This window comes from Scyliorhinus torazame, chromosome 7, assembly GCF_047496885.1.
Source record: "Scyliorhinus torazame isolate Kashiwa2021f chromosome 7, sScyTor2.1, whole genome shotgun sequence".
NCBI lineage: Eukaryota > Metazoa > Chordata > Chondrichthyes > Carcharhiniformes > Scyliorhinidae > Scyliorhinus > Scyliorhinus torazame.
Window position 1 is genome coordinate 102,168,564 of NC_092713.1, and position 25,195 is coordinate 102,193,758.

A 25,195-nucleotide genomic window follows, 5' to 3' on the forward strand; every position below is an offset into this window, starting at 1 on the left:
CATAGCAAATATATACACCCCCTCAGATCCCCCAGTGAAGACAAACAAAAATAAAATAGAACCCCCCCCCCCGGGTTGCTGCTGCTGCTGACCATTGTCTACCGTTCTGCCAGGAAGTCCAAGAACGGTTGCCACCGCCTGAAAAACCCTTGCACCGATCCCATTAAGGCAAATTTCACCCTCTCCAATTTAATAAACCCCGCCATATCGTTGATCCAGGATTCCACATTTGGGGGCCTCGCATCCTTCCACTGAAGAAGAATCCTTCGCCGGGCTACCCGTTATGCTCCTAAAGAAGGCCTTTGGGATAAGAATGGGGAGGCACTGGAACAGGAACAAAAACCTTGGGAGCACCGGCATCTTAACTGACTCACCCTACCCGCCAGGGACAGCGGCAACGCGTCCCACCTCTTAAACTCCTCCTCCATTTGCTCCACTAGCCTCGTGAAATTAAGTCTATGCAGAGCCCCCCAGCTCCTGGCCACCTGGACCCCCAAATACCTGAAGCTCCTCTCCGCCCTTTTTAGTGGGAGCTCGCCAATCCCGCTCTCCTCGTCCCCTGGGTGAACCACGAACAACTCGCTCTTCCCCATGTTGAGCTTGTACCCTGAGAAATCCCCGAACTCCCTAAGGATCCTCATTACCTCCGGCATTCCCCCCACCGGGTCCGCCACATATAGCAGCAAGTCGTCCGCATAGAGCGACACCCTATGCTCCTCCCCACCCCGCACCAACCCCCTCCAGTTCCTCGACTCCCTAAGTGTCATAGCCAGGGGTTCAATAGCCAGTGCGAAGAGCAGGGAGGACAGGGGACACCCCTGCCTCGTCCCTCAGTGCAACCGAAAGTACTCAGACCTCCTCTTGTTCGTGGCCACACTTGCCATCGGGACCTCGTACAACAGCCTAACCCACCTGACGAACCCCTCCCCAAACCCGAACCTCTTCAGCACCTCCCACAAGTACCCCCACTGTACCCTATCGAAGGCCTTCTCAGCGTCCATCGCCACCACTATCTCCGCCTCCCTCGCCGGCATTATAATAACGTTCAGGAGCCTCCGTACAATCGCGTTCAACTGCCTCCCCTTCACGAACCCCGTCTGGTCTTTGTGGATCATCTGCAGCACCCAGCCCTCAATTCTCGTGGCTAAGACCTTCGCCAGCACGTTGGCATCTATGTTTAACAACGAAATCGGCCTGTAAGACCCACACTGCAGGGGATCCTTGTCCCGCTTCCGGATCAAGGAGATCAGTGCCCGGGACATCGTCGGGGGCGAAGCCCCCCCCCCCCCCCCCCCCCCCCCCCCCCTTGCCTCATTGAAGGTCCTAACCAGCAACGGGCCCAACAGGTCCACATATTTTTTGTAGAATTCGACTGGGAAACCGCCCGGCCCCGGTGCCTTCCCCGCCTGCATGCTCCCTATCCCTTTGATCAGCTCCTCCAGCCCAATCGGGGCCCCTAATCCCGCTACCAGTCCCTCCTCCACCTTCGGGAACCTCAATTGGTCCAGAAAGCGGCCCATCCCTCCCTCCTCCAGTGGGGGCTCGGACCGATACAGTTCCTCATAAAAGTCCCTGAAGACCCCATTGATGCCAATCCCACTCCGCACCACACTCCCTCCCCTATCCTTAACTCCCCCGATCTCCCTAGTTGCGTCCTGCTGCCGAAGCTGATGCGCCAGCATCCGACTTGCCTTTTCCCCATATTCATAAATCACCCCCTGGGCCTTCCTCCACTGCATCTCCGCCTTCCTGGTGGTCAACAGGTCGGATTCGGCCTGGAGGCTACGCCTCTCCCTCAACAGTCCCTCCTCCGGCACCTCCGCATACCTCCCGTCTACTCTCACCATCTCCCCCACCAGCCTCTCCCTCTGCTCTCTCCTCTCTTTGTGGACCCTAATGGAGATCAGCTCCATCCTAACCACCGACTTCAGCGCCTCCCATACCATCCCCACTCCGACCTCCCCGTTATCGTTGGCCTCCAGGTATCTCTCTATGCTTCCTCGGACCCGCTCACTCACCTCCTCGTCCGCCAACAGCCCCACCTCCAAGCGCCATAACGGGCGCTGGTCCCTCTCCTCCCCCAGCTCTAGGTCTACCCAATGCGGGGCGTGGTCCGAAATGGCTATAGCCGAGTACTCAATATCCTCTACTCTTGCTATCAGCACCTTGCTCATAATAAAAAAGTCGATCCGGGAATAGGCCTCATGAACATGCGAGAAGAATGAAAATTCCCTCGCCCCCGGCCTTGCTAATCTCCAAGGGTCCACCCCTCCCATCTGGTCCATAAACCCCCTCAGCACTTTAGTCGCCACCGGCTTCCTACCCATCCTAGACCTGGAGCGGTCCAGTGCCGGATCCAACACCGTGTTAAAGTCCCCCCCCCCATTATCAGACCCCCCACTTCCAAGTCCGGGATCCGACCCAACATGCGCCGCATAAAACCCGCATCGACCCAGTTCGGGGCGTACACGTTGACCAGCACCACCCTCTCCCCTTGCAGCTTACCACTTACCATTACATACCTGCCACTATTGTCTGTCACAATGCTCGACGCCTCGAACGACACCCTCTGTCCCACCAAGATCGCCAACCCCCGATGTTTGGCATCCAGCCCTGAATGAAACACCTGACCTACCCACCCCTTCCTCAATCTTACCTGGTCTGTCACCTTCAGGTGTGTCTCCTGGAGCATGACCACATCCGCCTTCAGCCCCTTCAGGTGCGCGAACATCCGGGCCCGCTTGACCGGCCCGTTCAGTCCCCTTGCATTCCAGGTTATCAGCCGGATCAGGGGGTTACCCGCCTCCCTCGACTAGCCATAATCCCTCCTCGGCCAGTCACACGCCCGGCCCGTTCCCCACGGTGGCAGACCCCCGTCCCAACCCCCTCTACTCGCTCCAGCTCCCCCTTGACCATAGCAGCAGCAACCCGGTCCCGTCCCCCCCGTCCCCAGCTAGGACCCATAAGACCATAAGACATAGGAGCGGAAGTAAGGCCATTCGGCCCATCGAGTCCACTCCCCCATTCAATCATGGCTGATTTCAACTCCATTTACCCGCTCTCTCCACAGCCCTTAATTCCTCGAGAAATCAAGAATTTATCAACTTCTGTCTTAAAGACACTCAACGTCCCGGCCTCCACCGCCCTCTGTGGCAATGAATTCCACAGACCCACCACTCTGGCTGAAGAAATTTCTCCTCATCTCTGTTCTAAAGTGACTCCCTTTTATTCTAAGGCTGTGCCCCTGGGTCCTAGTCTCCCTGCTAATGGAAACAACTTCCCTACATCCACCCTATCTAAGCCATTCATTATCTTGTAAGTTTCTATTAGATCTCCCCTCAACCTCCTAAACGGCAATGAATATAATCCCAGGATCCTCAGACGTTCATCGTATGTTAGGCCTACCATTCCTGGGATCATCCGTGTGAATCTCCGCTGGACCCGCTCCAGTGCCAGTATGTCCTTCCTGAGGTGTGGGGCCCAAAATTGCTCACAGTATTCTAAATGGGGCCTAACTAATGCTTTATAAAGCTTCAGAAGTACATCCCTGCTTTTGTATTCCAAGCCTCTTGAGATGAATGACAACATTGCATTTGCTTTCTTAATTACGGACTCAACCTGCAAGTTTACCTTTAGAGAATCCTGGACTAGGACTCCCAAGTCCCTTTGCACTTCAGCATTATGAATTTTGTCACCGTTTAGAAAATAGTCCATGCCTCTATTCTTTTTTCCAAAGTGCAAGACCTCGCACTTGCCCACATTGAATTTCATCAGCCATTTCTTGGACCACTCTCCTAAACTGTCTAAATCTTTCTGCAGCCTCCCCATCCTCCATACTACCTGCCCCTCCACCTATCTTTGTATCATCGGCAAACTTAGCCAGAATGCCCCCAGTCCCAACAATCTAGATCGTTAATATATAAAGAGAACAGCTGTGGCCCCAACACTGAACCCTGCGGGACACCACTCGTCACCGGTTACCATTCCGAAAAAGAACCTTTTATCCCAACTCTCTGCCTTCTGCCTGACAGCCAATCGTCAATCCATGTTAGTACCTTGCCTCGAATACCATGGGCCCTTATTTTACTCAGCAGTCCCCCGTGAGGCACCTTATCAAAGGCCCTTTGGAAGTCAAGATAGATAACATCCATTGGCTCTCCTTGGTCTAACCTATTTGTTATCTCTTCAAAGAACTCTAACAGGTTCGACCTCCCCTTACCAAATCCATGCTGACTTGTCCTAATCCGACCCTGCACGTCCAAGAATTTAGAAATCTCATCCTTAACAATGGATTCTAGAATCTTGCCAACAACCGAGGTTAGGCTAATTGGCCTATAATTTTCCATCTTTTTCCTTGGTCCCTTCTTGAACAGGGGGTTACAACAGTGATTTTCCAATCCTCTGGGACTTTCCCTGACTCCAGTGACTTTTGAAAGATCATAACTAACGCCTCCACTATTTCTTCAGCTATCTCCTTTAGAACTCTAGGATGTAGCCCATCTGGGCCCGGAGATTTATCAATTTTTAGACTTCTTAGTTTCTCTAGCACTTTCTCCTTTGTGATGGCTACCATATTCAACTCTGCCCCCCTGACTCTCCGGAATTGTTGGGATATTACTCATGTCTTCTACTGTGAAGACTGACGCAAAGTACTTATTCAGTTCCTCAGCTATTTCCTTGTCTCCCATCACAAAATTACCAGCGTCATTTTGTAGCGGCCCAATGTCAACTTTTGCCTCCCGTTTGTTTTTAATGTATTTAAATAAACTTTTACTATCATTCCTAATGTTACTGGCTAGCCTACCTTCAAATTTGATCCTCTCTTTCCTTATTTCTCTCTTTGTTATCCTCTGTTTGTTTTTGTAGTCTTCCCAATCGTCTGACTTCCCACTACTCTTTGCCACATTATAGGCTTTCTCTTTTGCTTTGATGCATTCCCTGACTTCCTTTGTCAGCCATGGCTGCCTAATTCCCCCCTCTGATAACCTTTCTTTTCTTTGGGATGAACCTCTGTACTGTGTCCTCAATTACTCCCAGAAACTCCTGCCATTGCTGTTCTACTGTCTTTCCCACTAGGCTCTGCTCCCAGTCGATTTTTGTCAGTTCCTCCCTCATGCCCCTGTAGTTACCTTTATTTAACTGTAACACCTTTACATCTGATTCTACCTTCTTTCTTTCAAATTGGAGATTGAATTCGACCATATTATGATCACTGCCTCCTAAGTGCTCCCTTACTTTAAGATCTTTAATCAAGTCTGGCTCATTAAATAACACTAAGCCCCTCCTAGCTTCTTTGCTCCCCCCATTGCACTCCTGCAAATCAGCTAACTCCTGCTGACCCCGGCCACTCCCACCTTTCCTTCGACACCTCCCATTGTGGGACATCCCCTCCTCCTCCATTACCCACCAGCAGGCTCTCCGCCTCCCCCTTCCATCCCAAGTGCAGGAAACAACCCTCGCTTCCCCGCCCCGGCCACGCCCCCTCCAGCCTTCAGCGCGGGAAAAAGCCCGCGCTTTCCACCTGCCCGGCCCCGCCACCTCTGACGCAGCTCCTTTTACAGGCCCAGTCCCCTCACCCCCGACTCGGGCCTCACCCTCCCCCGCGGGGCCCCATCCCCCCTACCGGTCAACCACCCCTACTCCATTTACTTGCCCCCCTCCAAGAGCCCACCCGACAGACCCAACCAAAACAGTGCCCAACCCATCCTAACCACCCTCACCGAATCAAAAAGAAACAAGAGCAAAGAACACCCCCCCCTCAAAATGTAACACACCAACAGCAATCCCCGACCACCCATCCCGACCCTCAGTTTGTGTCCAGCTTCTCGGCCTGAACAAAGTCCCACGCCTCCTTCGGGGACTCAAAATAATGGTGCCGGTCCTTGTAGGTGACCCACAGTCGCGCCGGCTGCAGCATGCCAAACTTCACCCCCATCCTGTGCAGCACCGCCTTCGCCCGGTTGTACCCGGCCCTCTTCTTCGCCACCTCCGCTCTCCAGTCCTGATATATTCGAACCTCCGCGTTCTCCCACCTGCTGCTCCTCTCTTTCTTGGCCCACCTGAGCACACACTCCCGATCAGCGAACCGATGAAACCACACCAGCACCCCCCGCGGCGGCTCGTTAGCCTTGGGCCTCCTCGCCAGCACTCTATGGGCCCCTTCCAGCTCCAGAGGCCACTGGAAGGACCCCGCTCCCATCAGCGAGTTTAACATGGTGACCACATAGGCCCCCACGTCCAACCCCTCCAGCCCCTCCGGAAGGCCCAGGATCCGCAGATTCGTCCACCTCGACTGATTCTCCATATCCTCGAACCGTTCCTACCATTTCTTGTGGAGCGCGTCATGCGCCTCCACCTTTACCGCTAGGCCCAAGATCTCGTCCTCATTATCGGAGATCTTTTGTCGGACCTCGCAGATCGCCACCCCCTGGGCTGTCTGGGTCTCCAGCAGCTTATCGATAGAAGCCTTCATCTGCTCCAGCAGGTCCACTTTGAGCTCCCTGAAGCAGCGCTTGATAACCTCCTGCTGCTCCTGCACCCACTGCATCCACGCTGCCTGGTCCCTGCCCGCCGCCATCTTGTTCTTCTTCCCTCGCGCTTTCTTTGGGTTCACCACCACTTTTTTAGTCGCACCGCTCCTGGTCCAAGCCATACACTGTCGGGGGAATGTTGCAGTCTTCTTCCCACACCGGGAAATGTCGAAAAAATGCAGTTGGGGGCCCTGAAAAGAGCCCAAAAGTCCGTTCCAAGACGGGAGCTGCCGAACGTGCAACTTAGCTCTGCATAGCTGCATCCGGAAGTCCTGTTCCCATCATTAAATGGTATGCAGTGATCTTATTTTTAAATTCTGTGGACCTAATGAGTGGCTTATTTAGGAGTGACTTGATGGATGACTTCTATTTAAACCTTTTACAATGAGTATTTTGGATCATCGACCTATCACACCACCATAATTTCATGGTTTGAGATCCTGGATCAGTGCTGGAGATGTCTGGAGGCCAAAGGCTCCTCCTTATACAGCATTTGGACCTCTTCCACTTTCAATTTTTTAAGGTGATGAAACAAGGAGGTCAAATTCATAATATGTATCTTTAATGTACCCAAGCCATTGTATTGATGCATGTGGTAGTCCCTCTGAATGACATTGAAGGGTTGAATGAGGAAAGTGGTTCAATTGGTGAGTCTATCTCTGATTCACTGTATTCATGTATGTTCTCTTTCTTTAAGTAATTGACTCGAAGAAGGGGTTAGATTGCATAAATTCTGGCTTGCTGAGAGTTCTGAGCTTTTTGGACCCCTAGCTTTGGACAGAAAAAAATAGACTTTTCGGCACCCGAGAGATGGTTTGATTGGTTGACTGGTGGCCAATGAATTGATTAAAAGACCATATTTTACCCGGTAACAGGTGGTGATTGGATCCTACCTAAGTGGGATAATTTCCAGAGACCTACAGAAAGATTTGTGGTCAGATGCTGATTTTGAGGTCTGATATTGACACCAAGTTTGTGATATCTTCCATGATTCAGCACAATCAGGCAGTGTAATGAAATGTAATTGTTTATTCTTTTTATAAAAATCCTGATGGATTAAACTGGTGCTGATTTATTAATGCCGTTGAAAGCTTTTTTTAAGTACCCAGCCCTGTATCTGTTTGTAACCTGATAAATCACTAAAAGTACTTCTTAAAAAACTACACTGAACCATTTACCAGTTTTATTGGTGTAAACTTGCCAATTTCCTAAGTTAAATATTATTTAATAATAATAATCGCTTATTGTTACAAGTAGGCTTCAATGAAGTTACTGTGAAAAGCCCCGGGTCGCCACATTCCGGCGCCTGTTCGGGGAGGCCGGTACGGGAATTGAACCTGCGCTGCTGGCCTTGTTCTGCATTACAAGCCAGGTGTTTAGCCCATTCTGCTAAACCAGCCATATACAAATACTCTTAAATTTGTGTCCCTCAGAAAATTATCACATTTTCCTGAGCCTTCCCAAGTCAGCAGAAGATTGCATAGTTGACCTGGAGACACAATCAATCGGTTTGGTGGGAAGGACTTGATCTAGGCAAATTGCATCTTGGATCCACAGAAACTCACAGAAAAACTCAAATTAAGTGGTTTTCGGTAGTTTTGCAATGGATTCAGCTGATCCTGCTGGAATCCGGGTGTAAAACAGCCAGAAGCTCTATCCCAAAAAAGTTAAGCAGTAATCAGATTTGTGGTGGGGTGTTTGTGAACAGAGTTGTTAAGTACTGGTGTTGGGTTGCTGCCGTGTCAGCATCAGTGTAATGTGACCAGACATTGATAACCTGGTGCTGTTTGCTTTGCTGAGAAAATAGCTGCATCCTTCAATGCAGTATAAATGTAGCATAGATTTGTGATATATTTGTCTGTTTTATTCTCCTTTTTCCCTCTCACTCTCTGTCCATTTTGCTGCTACATATTTCACGGCTGTGAGCTTTAACAATAAATAAATATATAACACTAAAGGCTGGGCAATCCCACCAACCTTTTACTGATCCTTTATTTCTGATTGAGGGCTTTCAGGAGTAACTTCACATCGATAATGTCTCCAACAAAATAAAGTAAAGGGAAAAACCACAAAGCCAAGATTTGCCAGTACAATGGAAACAATTGATTGGGATCCATAGCTGGGAGGATAGGAGATTCAGGATTCCCATTGATTAAGGCTGAGTGGATAATTCTGCATTGATTGTATTTGTGATCTTTACAGAAATGTCGTCAAGCTGCTTTTGTGTGTCCGTGGCGGTGAGACTTTGATCAAAGATGAACTGCTTAGGTTCAGCTAATAAAAAAGATTCTGTTCATATAATAATCTTTATTAGTGTCAAAAGTAGGCTTACATTACCGCTGCAATGAAGTTACTATCGCGTCTGTTCGGGTACACTGAGGGAGAATTCAGAATGTCCAATTCACCTAACAAGCACGTCTTTTGGGACTTGTGGGAGGAAACCAGAGCACCCGGAGGAATCCCAATCCGACACGGGGAGAACATGTGCAGACTCTGCACAAACAGTGACCCAAGCTGGGAATCGAACCCGGGTCCCTGGTTCTGTGAAGCAACAGTGATAACCAATGTGCTACCGTGCCGCCCTAATATGTTGGCCATATATGTTGACCATAGCCTTCCTTTGGTTCTTTGTAGAATATTTCTTTCAATGTTTTGGAAGAGTCTGCAGTTTCCGATGATGTACTTTCACCAGATGAGGAAGGAATTTGCTCTGGAAAGTATTTTACAGAGGCTGGTCTTGTGGGATTGCTGGAACAAGCTGCAGATCTTTTTTCAATGGTAAGTGTTATTTTGGCTAACTAACTGTTATGCTTCCATGGGTGACAGAATGGTATCCATGAAGGCCAGCAGACAAGGTTAAATGGTAGAGAGGTGGAAATGAATGAATATACTGATATAAAAACAAAGTGCTGGAAAAACTAAACAGTTCTTGCAGCATCTGTGGAGAGAGAAGCAGAGATGATGTTTGGAGTCCAATATGACTTATTTGAACTGAAGAGAGGCAGAATTCTTTTCTGACAACCTTTGGAGATCAGGGCATATCACTAGAGAGCTTCCTTCATGATATTAAGAGCGGAATTCTCCGGCCTCCCAGTCGCATGTTTCTCGGTGGTGCGCTGTTCGCTGGCGGCGGGATTTTCTGCTCCCACCACGGACAATGGGAATTCCCATTGAAGCCTCCCTATGCCACCGGGAACCCTGCTTCCAGGGTGCGCTGCCGGTGAGACCAGAGAATCCCGCCACCAACAAACGGTCCGGCCTAAATGAATGAGGATCCGTAACTGGGTAAATTAGTCTGCCAAAGCTGTCGGGTTTGATTAGTTGAGCTTTTTTTCCCTCATTCCACATTTTCCTTTTAATCTTTTACTGAAGATCATTTTTTGGATTTGTTTTTCTCCATTTACCTATTTACAATCTGCTTCAGCTAGACATAAGAGTGGGCTTGCCCAACACCGGTGACAGTCCCAGGCCACCATTTACTGTATACATGTAATTCAATAGTGGTCTAATGATAGTGAGTAGGAGCACATACCTAGGTTAATTTGTATCCTTCCTAGCCCAAAGCTAATTGCTGACGACTAAAATCTGCTAATTCAGAGCTGCATAGGGGACTTTCTGTCACATTTCTAATATCTTTGTACAGGAACTTAGTGGTCACTTTAAATACTTCCTCATGCTGCAGGCATTCCTACGGTCTAGTACACAAAAAACAGTATTCTTAGCATTAGCCTCGTGGCGAAATAAGAGTTAACATTCACTGTGTCAAGTTGGTTAAGTTAGCAGATGGTTGTTGGTGCCTTTTGTACCATAAGTCAGCTGGAATCTTCTACCTGCTGGGATTTTTTAACCCCCCCCCCCCCCCCCCCCCCCCCCCCCACACACACACACATTATAATTGCATAGTAAAAATACAGATTTTCATTTGCTGCATCAATTATTTTGGACTTTCAAATCACAGGCTGGAATGTATGAGGCTGTTAATGAAGTTTACAAGGTTCTAATTCCAATCCATGAGGCTAATCGTGATGCAAAAAAACTGGCAACTATTCATGGTAAACTCCAAGATGCATTCAGCAAAATAGTCCATCAGGTAATTTATTTCACATGCTTCATTTAAGTTTAATTTCAAATACCTTTTAAAATTGTGGATATTTGATTTTAGGTAATTTATTTTCTTGGTTTACTGTAAGACTAGAGCACATTGTTGGAAAAACTATTCAAAAGCGTACATTTAAAGTTGTATATGCATGCTTTTCTTTTTGCACGTGATCCAAACTTTACAGGATATTTGTTGTGTGACTGACTTGACTTGACTCTACTTTCTGTTACACAGAGTACTGGCTGGGAGGTAGGTGTTACTTCAGTTGATGTTGGAACACTAATGTTTTACGTAAGACTCGTGCGAATGCTTTGCCCGTGTGTGCTGGCTGTGGGTGTTCTGTTGTAGTCTGGCTATGAAGCCATTTCCTTTGACCTCAGAATTGTAGTTTTTTTCTCTGCTGAGGTCACGTGAAATGCTTTCCGATGAACAGATCTCACAGATGGCGCATGTTAAGTAGACATTTTCTCACTAATGAAGAGTCCTGTGAATGAGTCACTTCCATTATCACTAGCTTTTAATTGTGTTTGTTTCACAGACATGTATTTGCCTCTCACTGCTGCTGGCAGTAAGGTTTTCTTTATCTTACTAGTTTTGATTCATACATTTTTGTTTTCTCAATGCAATTATTTGTGTCCATCGTTCACGAGTCACACATTGCAACATTGCATGGTAAAATACCTCCCTAGCCTGTTTACTTGTCCAGTGCCGATCTGTGCTAGTCTCTCCTTTCTCATCATGTGGTGGGCTGAGTATGCTATCCCTTTTATTATCAGATACTGCATGTTGCGCTGTGCTGTCATGATCGAGTGGAGTTGATAGCTGCTGTCTTTTTAAATTTACTTTTATTGCTGGAATTTGTTACCTTTTTGTTTCAAAGATCCCTGCCCTTTTAAAATAATTTATGTTTTCTCCTCTTTCTCTCTCTCTCTCTCTCTCTCGCCCTGATGCTGACCCCTTCCTCCTGCTTTTATAACTGTCCTAATTGTGGTAAGTTTTCTACTTCGTTGATCTATTGCGATACCTGATGCATTCCTTGTTGGGGGAAAGAAATTACATTTTATGTCAATCAAATTACTTTTTATTTTCTCCTCTGGGTGCTTGCTTTATCATGCATCCCATATACCAACATTCATTGTGTTGGCATCAAGGTGGTTGTCTTGTGTGACTAAATATTTAAATAATTCTGCAACATTCACTCCCGTAAGCTACTATTTCAACTTTTCTTCTTCTGCAAAGTTTTTTTCCCTATTAAGGTGCAATTTAGCGTGGCCAATTCACCCACCCTGCACATCTTTGGATTGTGGGGGTGAGACCCATGCAGACACGGGGAGAATGTGCAATCTCCACACGGACAGTGACCCAGGGCCTGGATCGAACCCGGGTCCTTGACGCCGTGAGGCACCAGTGCTAACCACTGCACCACCATGCTGCCCCTTCTGCAAAGTTACTGTTAACTTTGACAGCATCCAATACCATCCCAGCTTGGACAGTATTCTCTGTCATGTGTAAACTGGCTTCATACTGCTCTCAAATTGGACAGAAGTGGATCCTCAACGATAGATGCACATTCAAAGCACTGCTAACCGGAACATGCTGGTTAAAAATGTTTATGTCTCCCTTGAAGCTTAAGAGATGTGAGACTATCTCTGAAAGTGATTTCGCAATCGAAGCCCCAAATCAAATAGGTGGATTTATCTAGATTAATTCTGTATGTTTCACAAAATATAAACTACCTTGTAGATAGTCTGAATTTGCCAGATTTTGCTTAGATTATGATGAATCATGGCTTAGTAACTGAAAAGGGGAGATGATTTAAATCTGTCAATCAGATCACCTTTCAATCTTCTGTACTGAAGAGTGGTTTCCACCTGTCTTCATAATTTAACCTTTTAGACCTGGTATTAATCTGGCGAGTCAGCACTGCATCCACTCCAAAGCCAGTAAATCTATTCTGAGATTTTGTGCCCAAAACTAAATGCAGTATTTCAGATGCAGTCTAACCAATGCTGTAAATATCCAAAATATAATATCCTTCCCTTTTTATTCCAGCCCATTGAGATAAAGGACAACATTTAATTAACCTTTTTAATTGTTTTTATACCTTTGTACTGTTTTTTAATGCTATAAAGATGGACCACCAAATGACTCTGGTCCCTTATAGGTCTTACTATCTCACCATTTAGAAAATATTCTGATTTATCTATTATAGAACCATACAGTACAGAAGAGGCCCTTTGGCCATCGAACCTGCACCGACAAAACTACACTAAATCTGCACTAATCCCACTTTCCAGCACTTGGCCCATAATCTTGAATGTTGCGACATTTCAAATGGTCGTCCACGCACTTTTTGAAGATTGTGAAGTTTCCCACCTCTACTACCCTCCCAGGCAGTGTATTCCAGATTCCCACCACCATCTGGGTGAAAAGCTTTTCCTCAAATCCCCTTGAAACCTCTTGCCCCTCGTTATTGACCATTCAACTAAGGGGAACAGCTGCTCCTGTCCATACCCCTCATAATTTTACACACCTGAATCAGGGGCTCTTCTGCCTTCTCTGCTCCAAAGAAAGCAACCCAAACCTATCCAGTCTCTCTTTGCATCTCAAATGCTCCAGCACAGGCAACATCCTGGTGAATCCCCTGTGCACCTTCTCCAGTGCAATCACATCCTTCCTATAGTGTGGCAACCAGAACTGCACACAGTACTCTAGCTGTGGCCTAACCAATGTTTTGAGGCCAAAGTGGATGTCCTTACAATTGCCCATATTAAACTCTCTTTGTCCTAATTTTGCCCACTCGCTTAATCTGTCTGTCTTTTTGCAACATCTACACTACATACTGCCGTTCCTAAGACACCTGTCTTTATTCCTCCATCAGTCATCAATAAATATGGTGAAACGTTGAGACCCCAGAACATACCCTGGAGAAACACCACTGGTCAAATCCCATTAATTAAAGTATAAACCTTTTTGTATTTTCTTTCTCCCATCTTCCAAATAATTTTCAACCCAAGTGAAGACTACATTCAGTTCCAACACACAATCATTTTTTCTATTAGTCTTTTGCCCGGAACCTTATCAAATGCCTTCCATACATTGTTACAGATAATGTCTATGGATACTTACTTATTGAGGTGGCAAGGCAGATTGAGAAATTGGCTAACTGAAGTATATGGGAAACTGGGCTTTAAAAACAGAGGTATATAAGGTACAAGAGCATGATGATGAGGTGATGAACTTTTATAAAACACTGCCTCAGGGCGGCATGGTGGTGCAGTGGTTAGCACTGCTGCCTTCGGTGCTGAGGACCTGGGTTCGATCCCTTCCCCAGGTCACTGTTCATGTGGAGTTTGCACATTCTCCCCATGTCTGCGTGGGTCTCACCCCCACAAACCAAAGATGTGTAGGGCAGATGGATTGGCCACGCTAAATTGCCCCTAATTGAAAAAATAAATTGTGTATTCTAAACAAAATTTTAATTAAAAAAACACTGCCTCAGCCGTAGTATTGTGTCCAATTCTAGGAATGGCACTTTAGGAAGGATATGAATGCTTTAGAAAGGGTACATACAGAAAGATTTATGAAAATGGTTCCAGGGATGGATGGATAGAATCATAGAATAGAATCCCTACGGTGCAGAAAGAGGCCACTCGGCCCACCAAACCTGCACCAACCCTCTGAAATACAGCCTACCTAGACCCACTCCCCCAGTAACCCGACCTAAACCTTTGGGCACGAAGGGGCGATTTATCATGGCTTATCTATCTACCCTGCACATCTTTGGACTGTGGGAGGAAACGGAGCACCCCTCGCAGACACGGGGAGAATATGTGCAAACTCCAAATAGACAGTCACCAAAGCTGGAATTGAACCCGGGTTCCTGACGCTGTGAGGCAGCTATGCTAACCACTGTGCCGCCATGCCACCTGATAGATTGGAGAAGCTGTGCTTTTTCGAGAAGGGAAGGTTGAGAAGAGATTTGAAAAAGGAATTCAAAATTATGAGAGGTCCAGACAAATGGAGAAAGAGAAACTGGTTAATGGTTGAGAATCCAGAGGACATCAACTTAAGGTGATTAGCAGAAGAAGCAATGTTGACATAAGGGAAATCTTTGTTGTGCAGTGAGTGACTAGGATCTGGAATGCACCGCCTGAAAGTTGTGGTGTTGGGTGCTCTGAGGTACAGACGAACCAACACGGTTGCTATTGGTACAACGCAGTTTTATTCCAATTAGTTATTTACGCATCTGACTTGGTGCTCAGCACGTGGTGACTGTGTGAGTGTCTTGTTAATGAGGTCCTGGCCTTGTCCTGTCTCCAGATGGACTGACCAGGAGGTGTCGTGTTTCTTGTCTTATACTGTGTCTGCTCTTGTCTGTGATTGGCTGTCGTGTTATGTGTGCTTATTGGTCTGTCTATCATGATGTGTGTGTTGTGATGTGTGTTTGAATATCATGACAAAAGTGTGGTGCAGATTCAGTTGTGGCTTCAAAATGGAATTAGATAAGCATCCAAAGAGGAAGGTTTAACAGGGCCATAGGGAGTGGGACTAGCTGGGTTGCTTCGCAGAGAGATGGGCTGAATGGCCTCCTGTGTTCTAACCATTTTATGATTCAATGATTAGTGACTGCTTCCAAAAGTTTAACTAGGTTAGTCAAACTTGACTTAACCTTAAAGCTATGTGTGAGGATTTATATAAAAGCAGGTCTTTCATATACACTCAAAGACACTAGCTATTTGTACTTGAGGTATGAGTAAAAATCAGGAGTGAATATTGCACAATTGTTTTTGTTAAATAATTTCTGTCTCGCATCCTGCTGCAATTTCTTAAAGTCCTATTGTAATTAATTTGCTGTTAAATTTTGTATTTATTCCTATGTTTGTTTGTGGCTGTTCCTTGTGTTGCTTTTTCCTGTTATCTGCCATGCCTGTTATCTGCTTGTAGATTTTCTATGTTGCAAATACATAGGCAGTATGCCAATGTGATTGAACTACATACATCAAAACACACCAAAGAATTACATGCCATGACAAATCATATGTAGCATGACAGAATGGAAAAGCACAAGTTTGATTTCCCTGCTCAAATTAAACCAGGCCAACAAGGAGCTGTATTTCTATGCAGACAAAAGAAAAATTGAAATGTGTGTACTGCTGTCATGTCAGTGGTTCTTAAGAGCTGCTAAAGAGGGAAATGCCAGAGGAAGTCAACAGGCTATCACTTGCCTTCTCAATGGCAGTGTTGACAGCTCCTCTTGTTTCCTTGGGGCAATGCTGCTATGGTTATAACCCTGGTTGAGTATCAGTACTGATCTGTGCTAGTAATAAAAGGGTGGGGCCAGGGAGAGTATGCCTCAGGAAGGTACACCATATTGCCTCCCTGGAAAGAATAGGGTTAGACAGAGAATTTTCCCTGGTGTCAGGCAACTGCAGGACAGGCCCAAGAAAGCCCAAAATAACATCTCCCATTGAAATAAAAGAGATACTTAGAGATGTAGCTGAGAGTTTAACTACATTTTGAAATTTGCATTGTTTCAAGCGGTGGGGAGTACTTTGTACAGAAAGTCCTCTTCATAGATTTTTCATCCTCTTTAAGCCTAACAGCCATCCTAAATATAAATAAAAATGACAAGTCAACAAAAGAATTTGCAAAATAGATTAACAGGAATAAAGTCCATGATTGCAATGCAGCACATGCATTTTAATGTTCATTCTAGCCCAAAATGCATGACATGCAATCATTTTTAAGTGATGTCCTAAGTCTCTAAACTTTATTAACATTCTAAAGTTTTTTTGTTTGCTGTTGATTAACAGTGTGTGTACTTCTCCTCAATGCATTTGTTGGTGTGGATTGTTTTGTCCAAATTAATTAGTTATTTTTAAATTTAAACCCACCCAAAGGTTTCTGTGAATTGTTTTAAAGTGGATAATTGTTATGTATTGTTGATGTACATTATATACAGAGGATTGATTTGCCTCATGCAGTAGCACTTTCCAGATTGTTATAGCCCACATTACTAGCACTTGGCAAATCTGAGACTTTCTCATTGGTATCCAACACAATCCAGTTGGGCATTTCAGTGGTCCCAGCATGCACCTGGGTACAATTCTTGAGACATTTGTCCTTATTACAGTTATCTCAGGAAACCCCTAGTACTGACACCGAATAAACTAAACAAAATAGGGATTTTAATCTTTGGTAATTGATATCTTTTAAATGCATGAAAATTAAAGCTTTTGAGCTTTCATTGAGGAATGAGTTTATTTCAGTTATTTAATAGATAAAATGAATATGCAAGCGAACTTGTGTCTCAGCTGCTAAATAAATTGCTCACTTTGGATCTGAGCTAGACTAGGAAGGTCCTAGATCCAATATGTATTCTGAATGAAGTAATCTTAGCTCAGCCAAGGCAGCAACTGGGGCATCAGCACCCCTAGTTCTGAGAGGGGAAACAATCCTCATGTTGGGGGGTTCTTTGGTAAGGACAGGATTGGGATCAGCTGTGATGTTACCACAGTCAAATATATTATTGACACTTTCTAAACCTACTTGTGAGAAATGGCCACTTAGAGGCAAGGTACAGGATAGTACTTAGAACAGATTGAACAAATTCCCAAGGTTGGGTCAGTGTCTTCACAATAGCAGAGGGAGAATATTAAAAATATAATCTTGAATATTATTTGCCTAAACCTTGCATTAGCAACAGTGTTAATTTGGTATTGAAAGAACATAAGAACTAGGAACAGGAGTAGGCCATCTGTGCCCTCGAGCCTGCTCCTCCATTTAATGAGATCATGGCTGATCTTTGTGGACTCAGCTCCACTCTCCGGCCCGTACACCATATCCCCAAATCCCTTTATTCTTTAGAAAGGCATCTATTTTTTCTTAAAAACGTTTAAAGAAGGAGCCTCAACTGCTTCGCTGTGCAAGGAATTCCAGAGATTCACAACCCTTTGGGTGAAGAAGTTCCTCCTACACTCCGTCCTAAATCTACCTCCTCTTATTTTGAGGCTATGCCCCCTAGTTCTGCTTTCCCCGACCAGTGGAAACAACCTGCCCGCATCTATCCTATCTATTCCCTTCATAATTTTATATGTCTCAATAAGATCCCCCCGCATCCTTCTAAACTCCAATGAGTACAGTCCCAGTCTACTCAACCTCTCGTCATAATCTAATCCCCTCAACTCTGGGATCAACCTAGTGAATCTCCTCTGCACTCCCTCCAGTGCCAATATGTCCTTTCTCAGGTAAGGAGACCAAAACTGAACACAATACTCCAGATGCGGCCTCACCAACACCCTATACAATTGCAGCATAACCTTACTAGTCTTGAACTCCATCCCTCTAGCAATGAAAGACAAAACTCGATAAGCCTTCTTAATCACCTGTTGCACCTCCACACCAACTTTTTGCGACTCGTGCACCAGCACACCCAGGTCCCTCTGCACAGCAGCATGTTTTAACATCTTACCGTTTAAAGAATAATCCATTCTGCTGTTATTCCTCCCAAAATGGATAGCCTCACACTTGGCAACATTGAATTCCATCTGCCAGACCCTAGCCCATTCACCTAACCTATCCAAATCCTTCTGCAGACTTCCGGTATCCTCTGCACTTTTTGCTTTACCACTCATCTTAGTGTCGTCTGCAAACTTTGACACATTGCACTCGGTCCCCAACTCCAAATCGTCTATGTAAATTGTGAACAACTGCGGGTCCAACACTGATCCTTGAGGGACCCCACTAGTTACAGGTTGCCAACCAGAGAAACACCCATTTATCCCCACTCTCTGCTTTCTGTTAGTTAACCAATCCTCTACCCATGCTACCATTTTACCCTCAATGCCATGCATCTTTAGTTTATGCAGCAACCTTTTGTGTGGCACCTTGTCAAAAGCTTTCTGGAAATCCAGATATACCACATCCATTGGCTCCCCGTTATCTACTGCACTGGTAACGTCCTCAAACAATTCTACCAAATTAGTCAGACACGACCTACCCTTTGTGAACCCATGCTGTGTCTGCCCAATGGGACAATATCCCTCCAGGTGCCCCGCTATTTCCTCCTTAATGATAGATTCCAGCATTTTCCCTACAACCGAAGTTAAGCTTACCGGCCTATAATTACCCGCTTTCTGCCGACCTCTTTTTTAAACAGTGGTGTCACGTTTGCTACTTTCCAATCCTCTGGGATCACCCCAGAGTCTAGTGAATTTTGATAAATTATCACTAGTGCATTTACAATTTCCCTAGCCATCTCTTTTAACACTCTGGGATACATCCCATCAGGGCCAGGAGACTTGTCTACCTTTAGCCCCATTAGCTTGTCCAATACTGCCTCCTTAGTGATTACAATCATCTCAAGGTCCTCACCTATCATATCTTTATTTCCATCAGTCACTGGCATGTTATTTGTGTCCTCCATTGTGAAGACTGACCCAAAAAACCTGTTCAGCTCCTCAGCCATTTCCCCGTCTCCTATTATTAAATCTCCCTTCTCATCTTCCAAAGGACCAATATTTACCTTAGCCACTCTTTTTTGTCTTATATATTTGTAGAAGCTTTTACTATCTGCTTTTATGTTCTGAGCCAGTTTACTTTCATCGTCTACCTTACTCTTTATGGCTTTTTTAGTAGCTTTCTGTTGTCCCCTAAAGACTTCCCAGTCCTCTAGTCTCCCACTAATTTTTGCCACTTTGTATGTTTTTTCCTTCAATTTGATACTCTCCCTCACCTCCTTAGATATCCACGGTCGATTTTTCCCCTTTCTACCGTCTTTCTTTTTTGTCGGTATGAACCTTTTCTGAACACTGTGAAAGATCGCTCGGAAGGTTCTCCACTGTTCCTCAACTGCTTCACCATGAAGTCTTTGCTCCCAGTCTACCTTAGCTAGTTCTCATCTCATCCCATTGTAATCGCCTTTGTTTAAGCACAAAACACTAGTGTTTGATTTTACCTTGTCATCCTCCAATTGTATTTTAAATTCCACCATACTGTGGTCGCTCCTTCCAAGAGGATCCCGAACTATGAGATCATTAATCAATCCTGCCTCATTACACAGGACCAGATCTAGGACCGCTTGTTCCCTTGTAGGTTCCATTACATACTGTTCCAGGAAATTATCCCGGGCACATTCTATAAACTCCTCCTCAAGGCTGCCTTTACCAACCTGGTTAAACCAATCGATATGCAGATTAAAATCTCCCATGATAACCGCTGTACCATTTCTACATGCATCCGTTATTTCTTTGCTTATTGCCTGCCCTACCATCCTGTTACTATTTGGTGGCCTATAGACTACTCCTATCAGTGACCTTTTCGCCTTACTATTCCTGATTTCCACCCAAATTGATTCAACCTTGTCCTCCATAGCACCAATATCATCCCTTACTATTGCCCGGATGCCATCCTTAAACAACAAAGCTACACCACCGCCCTTACCGTCCATTCTATCCTTTCGTATAGTCTGATACCCTTGGATATTTAACTCCCAGTCGTGACCATCTTTTAACCATGTTTCAGTAATGGCCACTATATCATAGTCATTCACGATGATTTGCGCCATCAACTCATTTACCTTATTTCGTATACTACGAGCATTCAGGTAAAGTACACTTATGCTGTTTTTTATGTCTTTGTTATGAATCCTAACACCTTGATCAGTAACTTTTCGCAATTTATTTTTCCTCTTACCCTTTCTCCTAATTTTCCTTGTCTTTGAACCCATATCTCTACATAATAACCTGTCACGTAACCAGCTGCCTTGATCTCCATTAACCATTATACTGTCCATAGCTTTACATTTCCCTTCCCCCCCCACCCCCCCAACTTGCTAGTTTAAAGTCCTTGTGACCAACCTATTTATCCTATTCGCCAGAACACTGGTCCCAGAATGGTTCAGGTGAAGACCGTCCCAACGGTACAGGTCCCTCCTGCCCCAGTACTGATGCCAATGCCCCATGAAATGGAATCCCTCTTTCCCGCACCACTCCTTTAGCCACATGTTAACTTCTCTAATTTTCTCAACCCTATGCCAATTGGCACATGGCTCGGGTAGTAATCCAGAGATTATAACCCTGGAGGACCTGTTCTTTAATGTAGTCCCTAGTGTTTGATAATCCCCAAACAGGTCCTCTTTCCTAGTCTTACCTATGTTGTTAGTCCCAACGTGGACCACAACAACTGGATCCTCCCCCTCCCTCTCCAAAATCCTTTCAAGCTGATCAGAGATGTCCCTCACCCTGGCACCGGGCAGGCAACATACCATGCGGGACTCTCGATCTGACTTACAAAGGATGCCATCAATCCCCCTAATTATAGAATCCCCTACAACTACCACTTGTCTTTTTGCTCCCCCCTCTTGAATGGCTTCCTGTACCACGGTGCAGTGGTCAGTCAACGCATCCTCCCTACAGCCCTCTTCCTCATCCACACAGGGAGCAAGTACCTCATACCTGTTGGACAAGGTCAAGGGCTGAGGCTCCTCAACTCCTAAACTCAGGATCCCCCTACCTGCCTCCCTTGCAGTCACACCACTCTGTCCCTGACCACTGTCTGAATTAACAGTACTTATTCTACCGGGTGTGACTGCCTCCTGAAACAAAGCGTCCAGGTAATGTTCCCCCTCCCTGATGTGCCGCAGTGTGTGCAGCTCGGTCTCCAGCTCATCAATTCTGAGCCCAAGTTCCTCGAGCAGCCAACACTTGCTGCAGATGTGGTCACTGACGGTCTCAATGGGATCCACCAGTTCCATCTTCATACAGCAACAGCACATCACCTGGTTAATTAATTTAAATATATATATTTTTTAATTCTTTATAGAACCTCAAGGATAAACCCAACAAAAACACAGCCCTCTCTCGCCACTCACCCGAACTCAAGTCACTCACCTAAACTCAGATGCACTCTGTTCCAATCAGCACTCCGTGTCTAAAGGCACTGCTGCCACACCTTTTGTGCACTCACCTCTCCCAGCACTCTAAACACACCAGAGTGGTGTGACTGCAAGGGAGGCAGGTAGGGGGATCCTGAGTTTAGGAGCCTCAGCCCTTGACCTTGTCCAACAGGTATGAGGTACGTGCTCCCTGTGTGGATGAGGAAGAGGGCTGTAGGGAGAGGTGAGTGCACAAAAGGAAAGAACTGACTTTGATTTGTGGTGATGTGAAATGTAGGCTGTGATTTTTCCAGTCAGTTGGCCACAGCCACAAATCCAGTTATGGCCACTAAATCTTGTGAGAGGGCCATAATGGGATTTGCGCCGGCGAGATCTCAGTTTGAGAACATCCCCGACCCCCACCGGTGACGTGATCAGGTTCACTCCCAGAAAGAGCGGCAACCTGATTTCCATAAATTTACATGCACTTAAATATAATTAAATGGCTTTGCGCCATTGCATCCCGCCCTGGGGAATGCTCTCTCTGGCGGCATGACATCATGCTGGCGTAATTCACTACTGGGTTTTTCTCTTGGTCCACATATGCTTTTCAGAAGCTACCTAGAAAATAACGGTGGCAGAGACAGTTTAGTCTACCATATTGCCCCTCTAAACTTTGCTTGGGTGGAGGGAAGGAAATAACTTAAAATAAAGGGACGATTATTTTCCCTAATAGACCATTGAGGTTAAAAGCTAATACATGATTAAAATGTTTGATATATTGAATGTGAAAGTGAACTTATAAGGAAGTGAAGGTGAACAACAGATATGTGAAGATGTTTAAGCATTTCTTGAAAAGTGACTTATCCGGAATCTTTCTTGCCTCTAAACAACATGATGTTCCAGTATAGTGCAAAGGGACAGCTTAGAATCTGCTTTACAATAACATCCAGAGACAATTATCTATGGCTGCAGGCAGACTCAAAATATATTTTTTAGACCAAATATGCTCGCTATAAAATAGTTGAACTGTCTTTGTAACATTAGTTCATAATGAAGAACAAATTACATTGGAAAACCTTTTAATTTGTTGCTTTCAGGATCCAAGAATATTTAGACATTCCCTTAAGTTTAAATGAATCAGGTAAAATAGCCTATGGAGGGAGTGAGCATAATAGACTAAATAGACTTTTCTAACTTCATGTGTGACATGTGATAAGTGTAAACAAGATCATTGCTGCAGTGTGTGGTTGCTCCAAGGTAACCATAAAAATTCCCGTTTATAGGATGGAAAGAGGATGTTTGGTACCTATTTCCGTGTTGGCTTCTATGGGTCCAAGTTTGGTGACCTGGATGAACAAGAGTTTGTTTACAAAGAGCCAGCCATAACAAAACTGGCTGAAATCTCTCATCGCCTTGAGGTGAGCTGAAATAACCATGACATAACTTTATTAAGTTTTTATTTCCAAAAGCTCATGTTCAATAAATTGCCTAAAACTCTAGACTGTCAACCATGGAATTACACGTGGAGAGTTGAGAACAAGTGAATTTTCCGGGTCCGACAAGGTTAGAAGGTGGAAGATAATTGGATTGGGGCAGATAGTGGTAGAATGAAGATGTTCAGATGGTTGGGACAGCAGGATAGATGACAGGGTGAGTGGAGCAGGGTCAGAAGAGGAGCAAGTAGCACAAGGTTAGAAGCAGGGAAGCGAGCACAGAGAAGATGTCTCCGACCGGCTGCAGGACATACTGAAGGGGGAAGGTGAACAGCCAGTTGTCGTGGTGCATTTAGGCACCAACGATATAGGTAAAAAACAGGATGAGGTCCTACAATCAGAATTTAGGGAGTTAGGAGATAAATTAAAAAGTAGGACCTCAAAGGTAGTAATCTCAGGATTGCTACCAGTGCCACGAGACAGTCAGAGTAGAAATTCAAATAGAAATAGTCAGAATGAATACATGGCTTGAGAGATGGTGCAGGTGAGAGGGGTTCAGATTTTTGGGACATTGGAACCGGTTCTGGGGGCGGTGGGACCATTACAAATCGCATGGTCTACACCTGGGCAGGACTGGAACCAATGTCCTAGGGGGTGCTTTTGCTAACACTGTTGGGGAGGTTTTAAACTAATGTGGCCGGGGATGGGAACCAGATTAGGAAGTTAGAGGTCAGTAAAGAGGCAGCAACTAAAGACAGTAAGGTACTAGATAATAAACTCAATGTGACTAAGGGGAAGAGTAGACAGGGAAGAGATGATGAACGCAAAGGGACAGGTGGTCTGAGATGCATTTGTTTCAATGCGAGAAGTGTAGCAGGTAAGGCAGATGAATTTAGGGCTTGGATTAGTACCTGGGAATATGATGTTATTGGTATTACTGAGACTTGGTTGAGGGAAGGGCAAGACTGGCAACTAAATATCCCAGGGTATAGATGCTTCAGGAGGGATAGAGAGGGAGGTAAAAGGGGTGGAGGAGTTGCATTATTGGTCAGAGATGATAGCACAGCTGTGATTAAGGGGGGCACGATGGAGGATTCAAGCACTGAGGCAATATGGGTAGAGCTAAGAAATAGGAAGGGTGCAGTAACATTGTTGGGACTTTACTACAGACCTCCCAAAAGCGAGCGTGAAGTAGAGGTACAAATATGTAGACAGATTATAGAAAAATGTAGGAGCAATAGGGTGGTCGTGATGGGAGATTTTAACTTCCCCAACATTGAATGGGACTCATGTAGTGTTGGAGGCGTAGATGGAGCAGAATTTCTAAGGAGCATCCAGGAGAGTTTTTTAGAACAGTATGTAAATAGTCCAACTCGGGAAGGGGCCATACTGGACCTGGTATTGAGGAATGATCCCGGCCAGGTGGTTGAAGTTTCAGTCGGTGATTACTTTGGGAATCACCCAAACCGATCACAATTCCGTAAGTTTTAGAATACTCATGGACAAAGACGAGAGTGGTCCTAAAGGAAGAGTGCTAAATTGGGGAAAGGCCAAGTATAACAAAATTCGGCAGGAGCTAGGGAATGTGGATTGAGAGCAGCTGTTTAAGGGTAAATCCACATTTGAAATGTAGGAGTCTTTTAAGGAAAGGTTGATTAGAGTGCAGGACAGACATGTCCCTGTGAAAATGAGGGATAGAAATGGCAAGATTAGGGAACCATGGATGACGGGTGGAATTGTGAGACTAGCTAAAATGAAAAAGGAAGCATACGCAAGATCTAGGCGACTTAAAACTGATGAAGCTTTGGAGGAATATCGGGAAAGTAGGACAAATCTCAAACGCGCAATAAAGAGGGCTAAAAGGGGTCATAAAATATTTTGGCTAACAGGGTTAAGGAAAATCCCAAAGCCTTTTATTCGTATATAAGGAGCAAGACGGTAACTAGAGAAAGGATTGGCCCACTCAAAGACAAAACAGGGAATTTATGCGTGGAGTCAGAGGAAATGGGTGAGATTCTTAATGAGTACTTTGCATCGGTATTCACCAAGGAGAGGGACATGACGGATGTTGAGGCTGGGGATGGATGTTTAAATACTCTAGGTCAAGTCGGCATAAGGGGGAAGTTTTGGGTATTCTAAAAGGCATTAAGGTGGACAAGGTCCTGATGGGATCTATCCCAGGTTACTGAGGGAAGCGAGGGACGAAATAGCTGGGGCCTTAACAGATATCTTTGCAGCATCCTTGAGCACGGGT

General features: G+C 45.4%; 1 protein-coding gene across 12 annotated transcripts in view; it reads left to right on the plus strand.

Annotated features, from left to right (window-relative positions):
• Positions 1-25,195, plus strand: part of dock7 (dedicator of cytokinesis 7) — a 292,969-nt gene that overhangs the window by 249,481 nt on the left and 18,293 nt on the right. For 5 of the 12 annotated variants that reach the window (XM_072511162.1, XM_072511167.1, XM_072511168.1 and 2 more), the window contains 4 exons: positions 9,165-9,308; positions 10,489-10,620; positions 10,864-10,878; positions 22,801-22,926. In XM_072511162.1, coding sequence (XP_072367263.1) covers positions 9,165-9,308; positions 10,489-10,620; positions 10,864-10,878; positions 22,801-22,926 — 417 coding nt within the window. Of the gene's footprint in view, positions 1-9,164; positions 9,309-10,488; positions 10,621-10,863; positions 10,879-11,167; positions 11,198-22,791; positions 22,927-25,195 lie in introns of all 12 variants that reach the window. The other 7 variants (XM_072511160.1, XM_072511161.1, XM_072511165.1 and 4 more) reach the window with 3 other exon arrangements.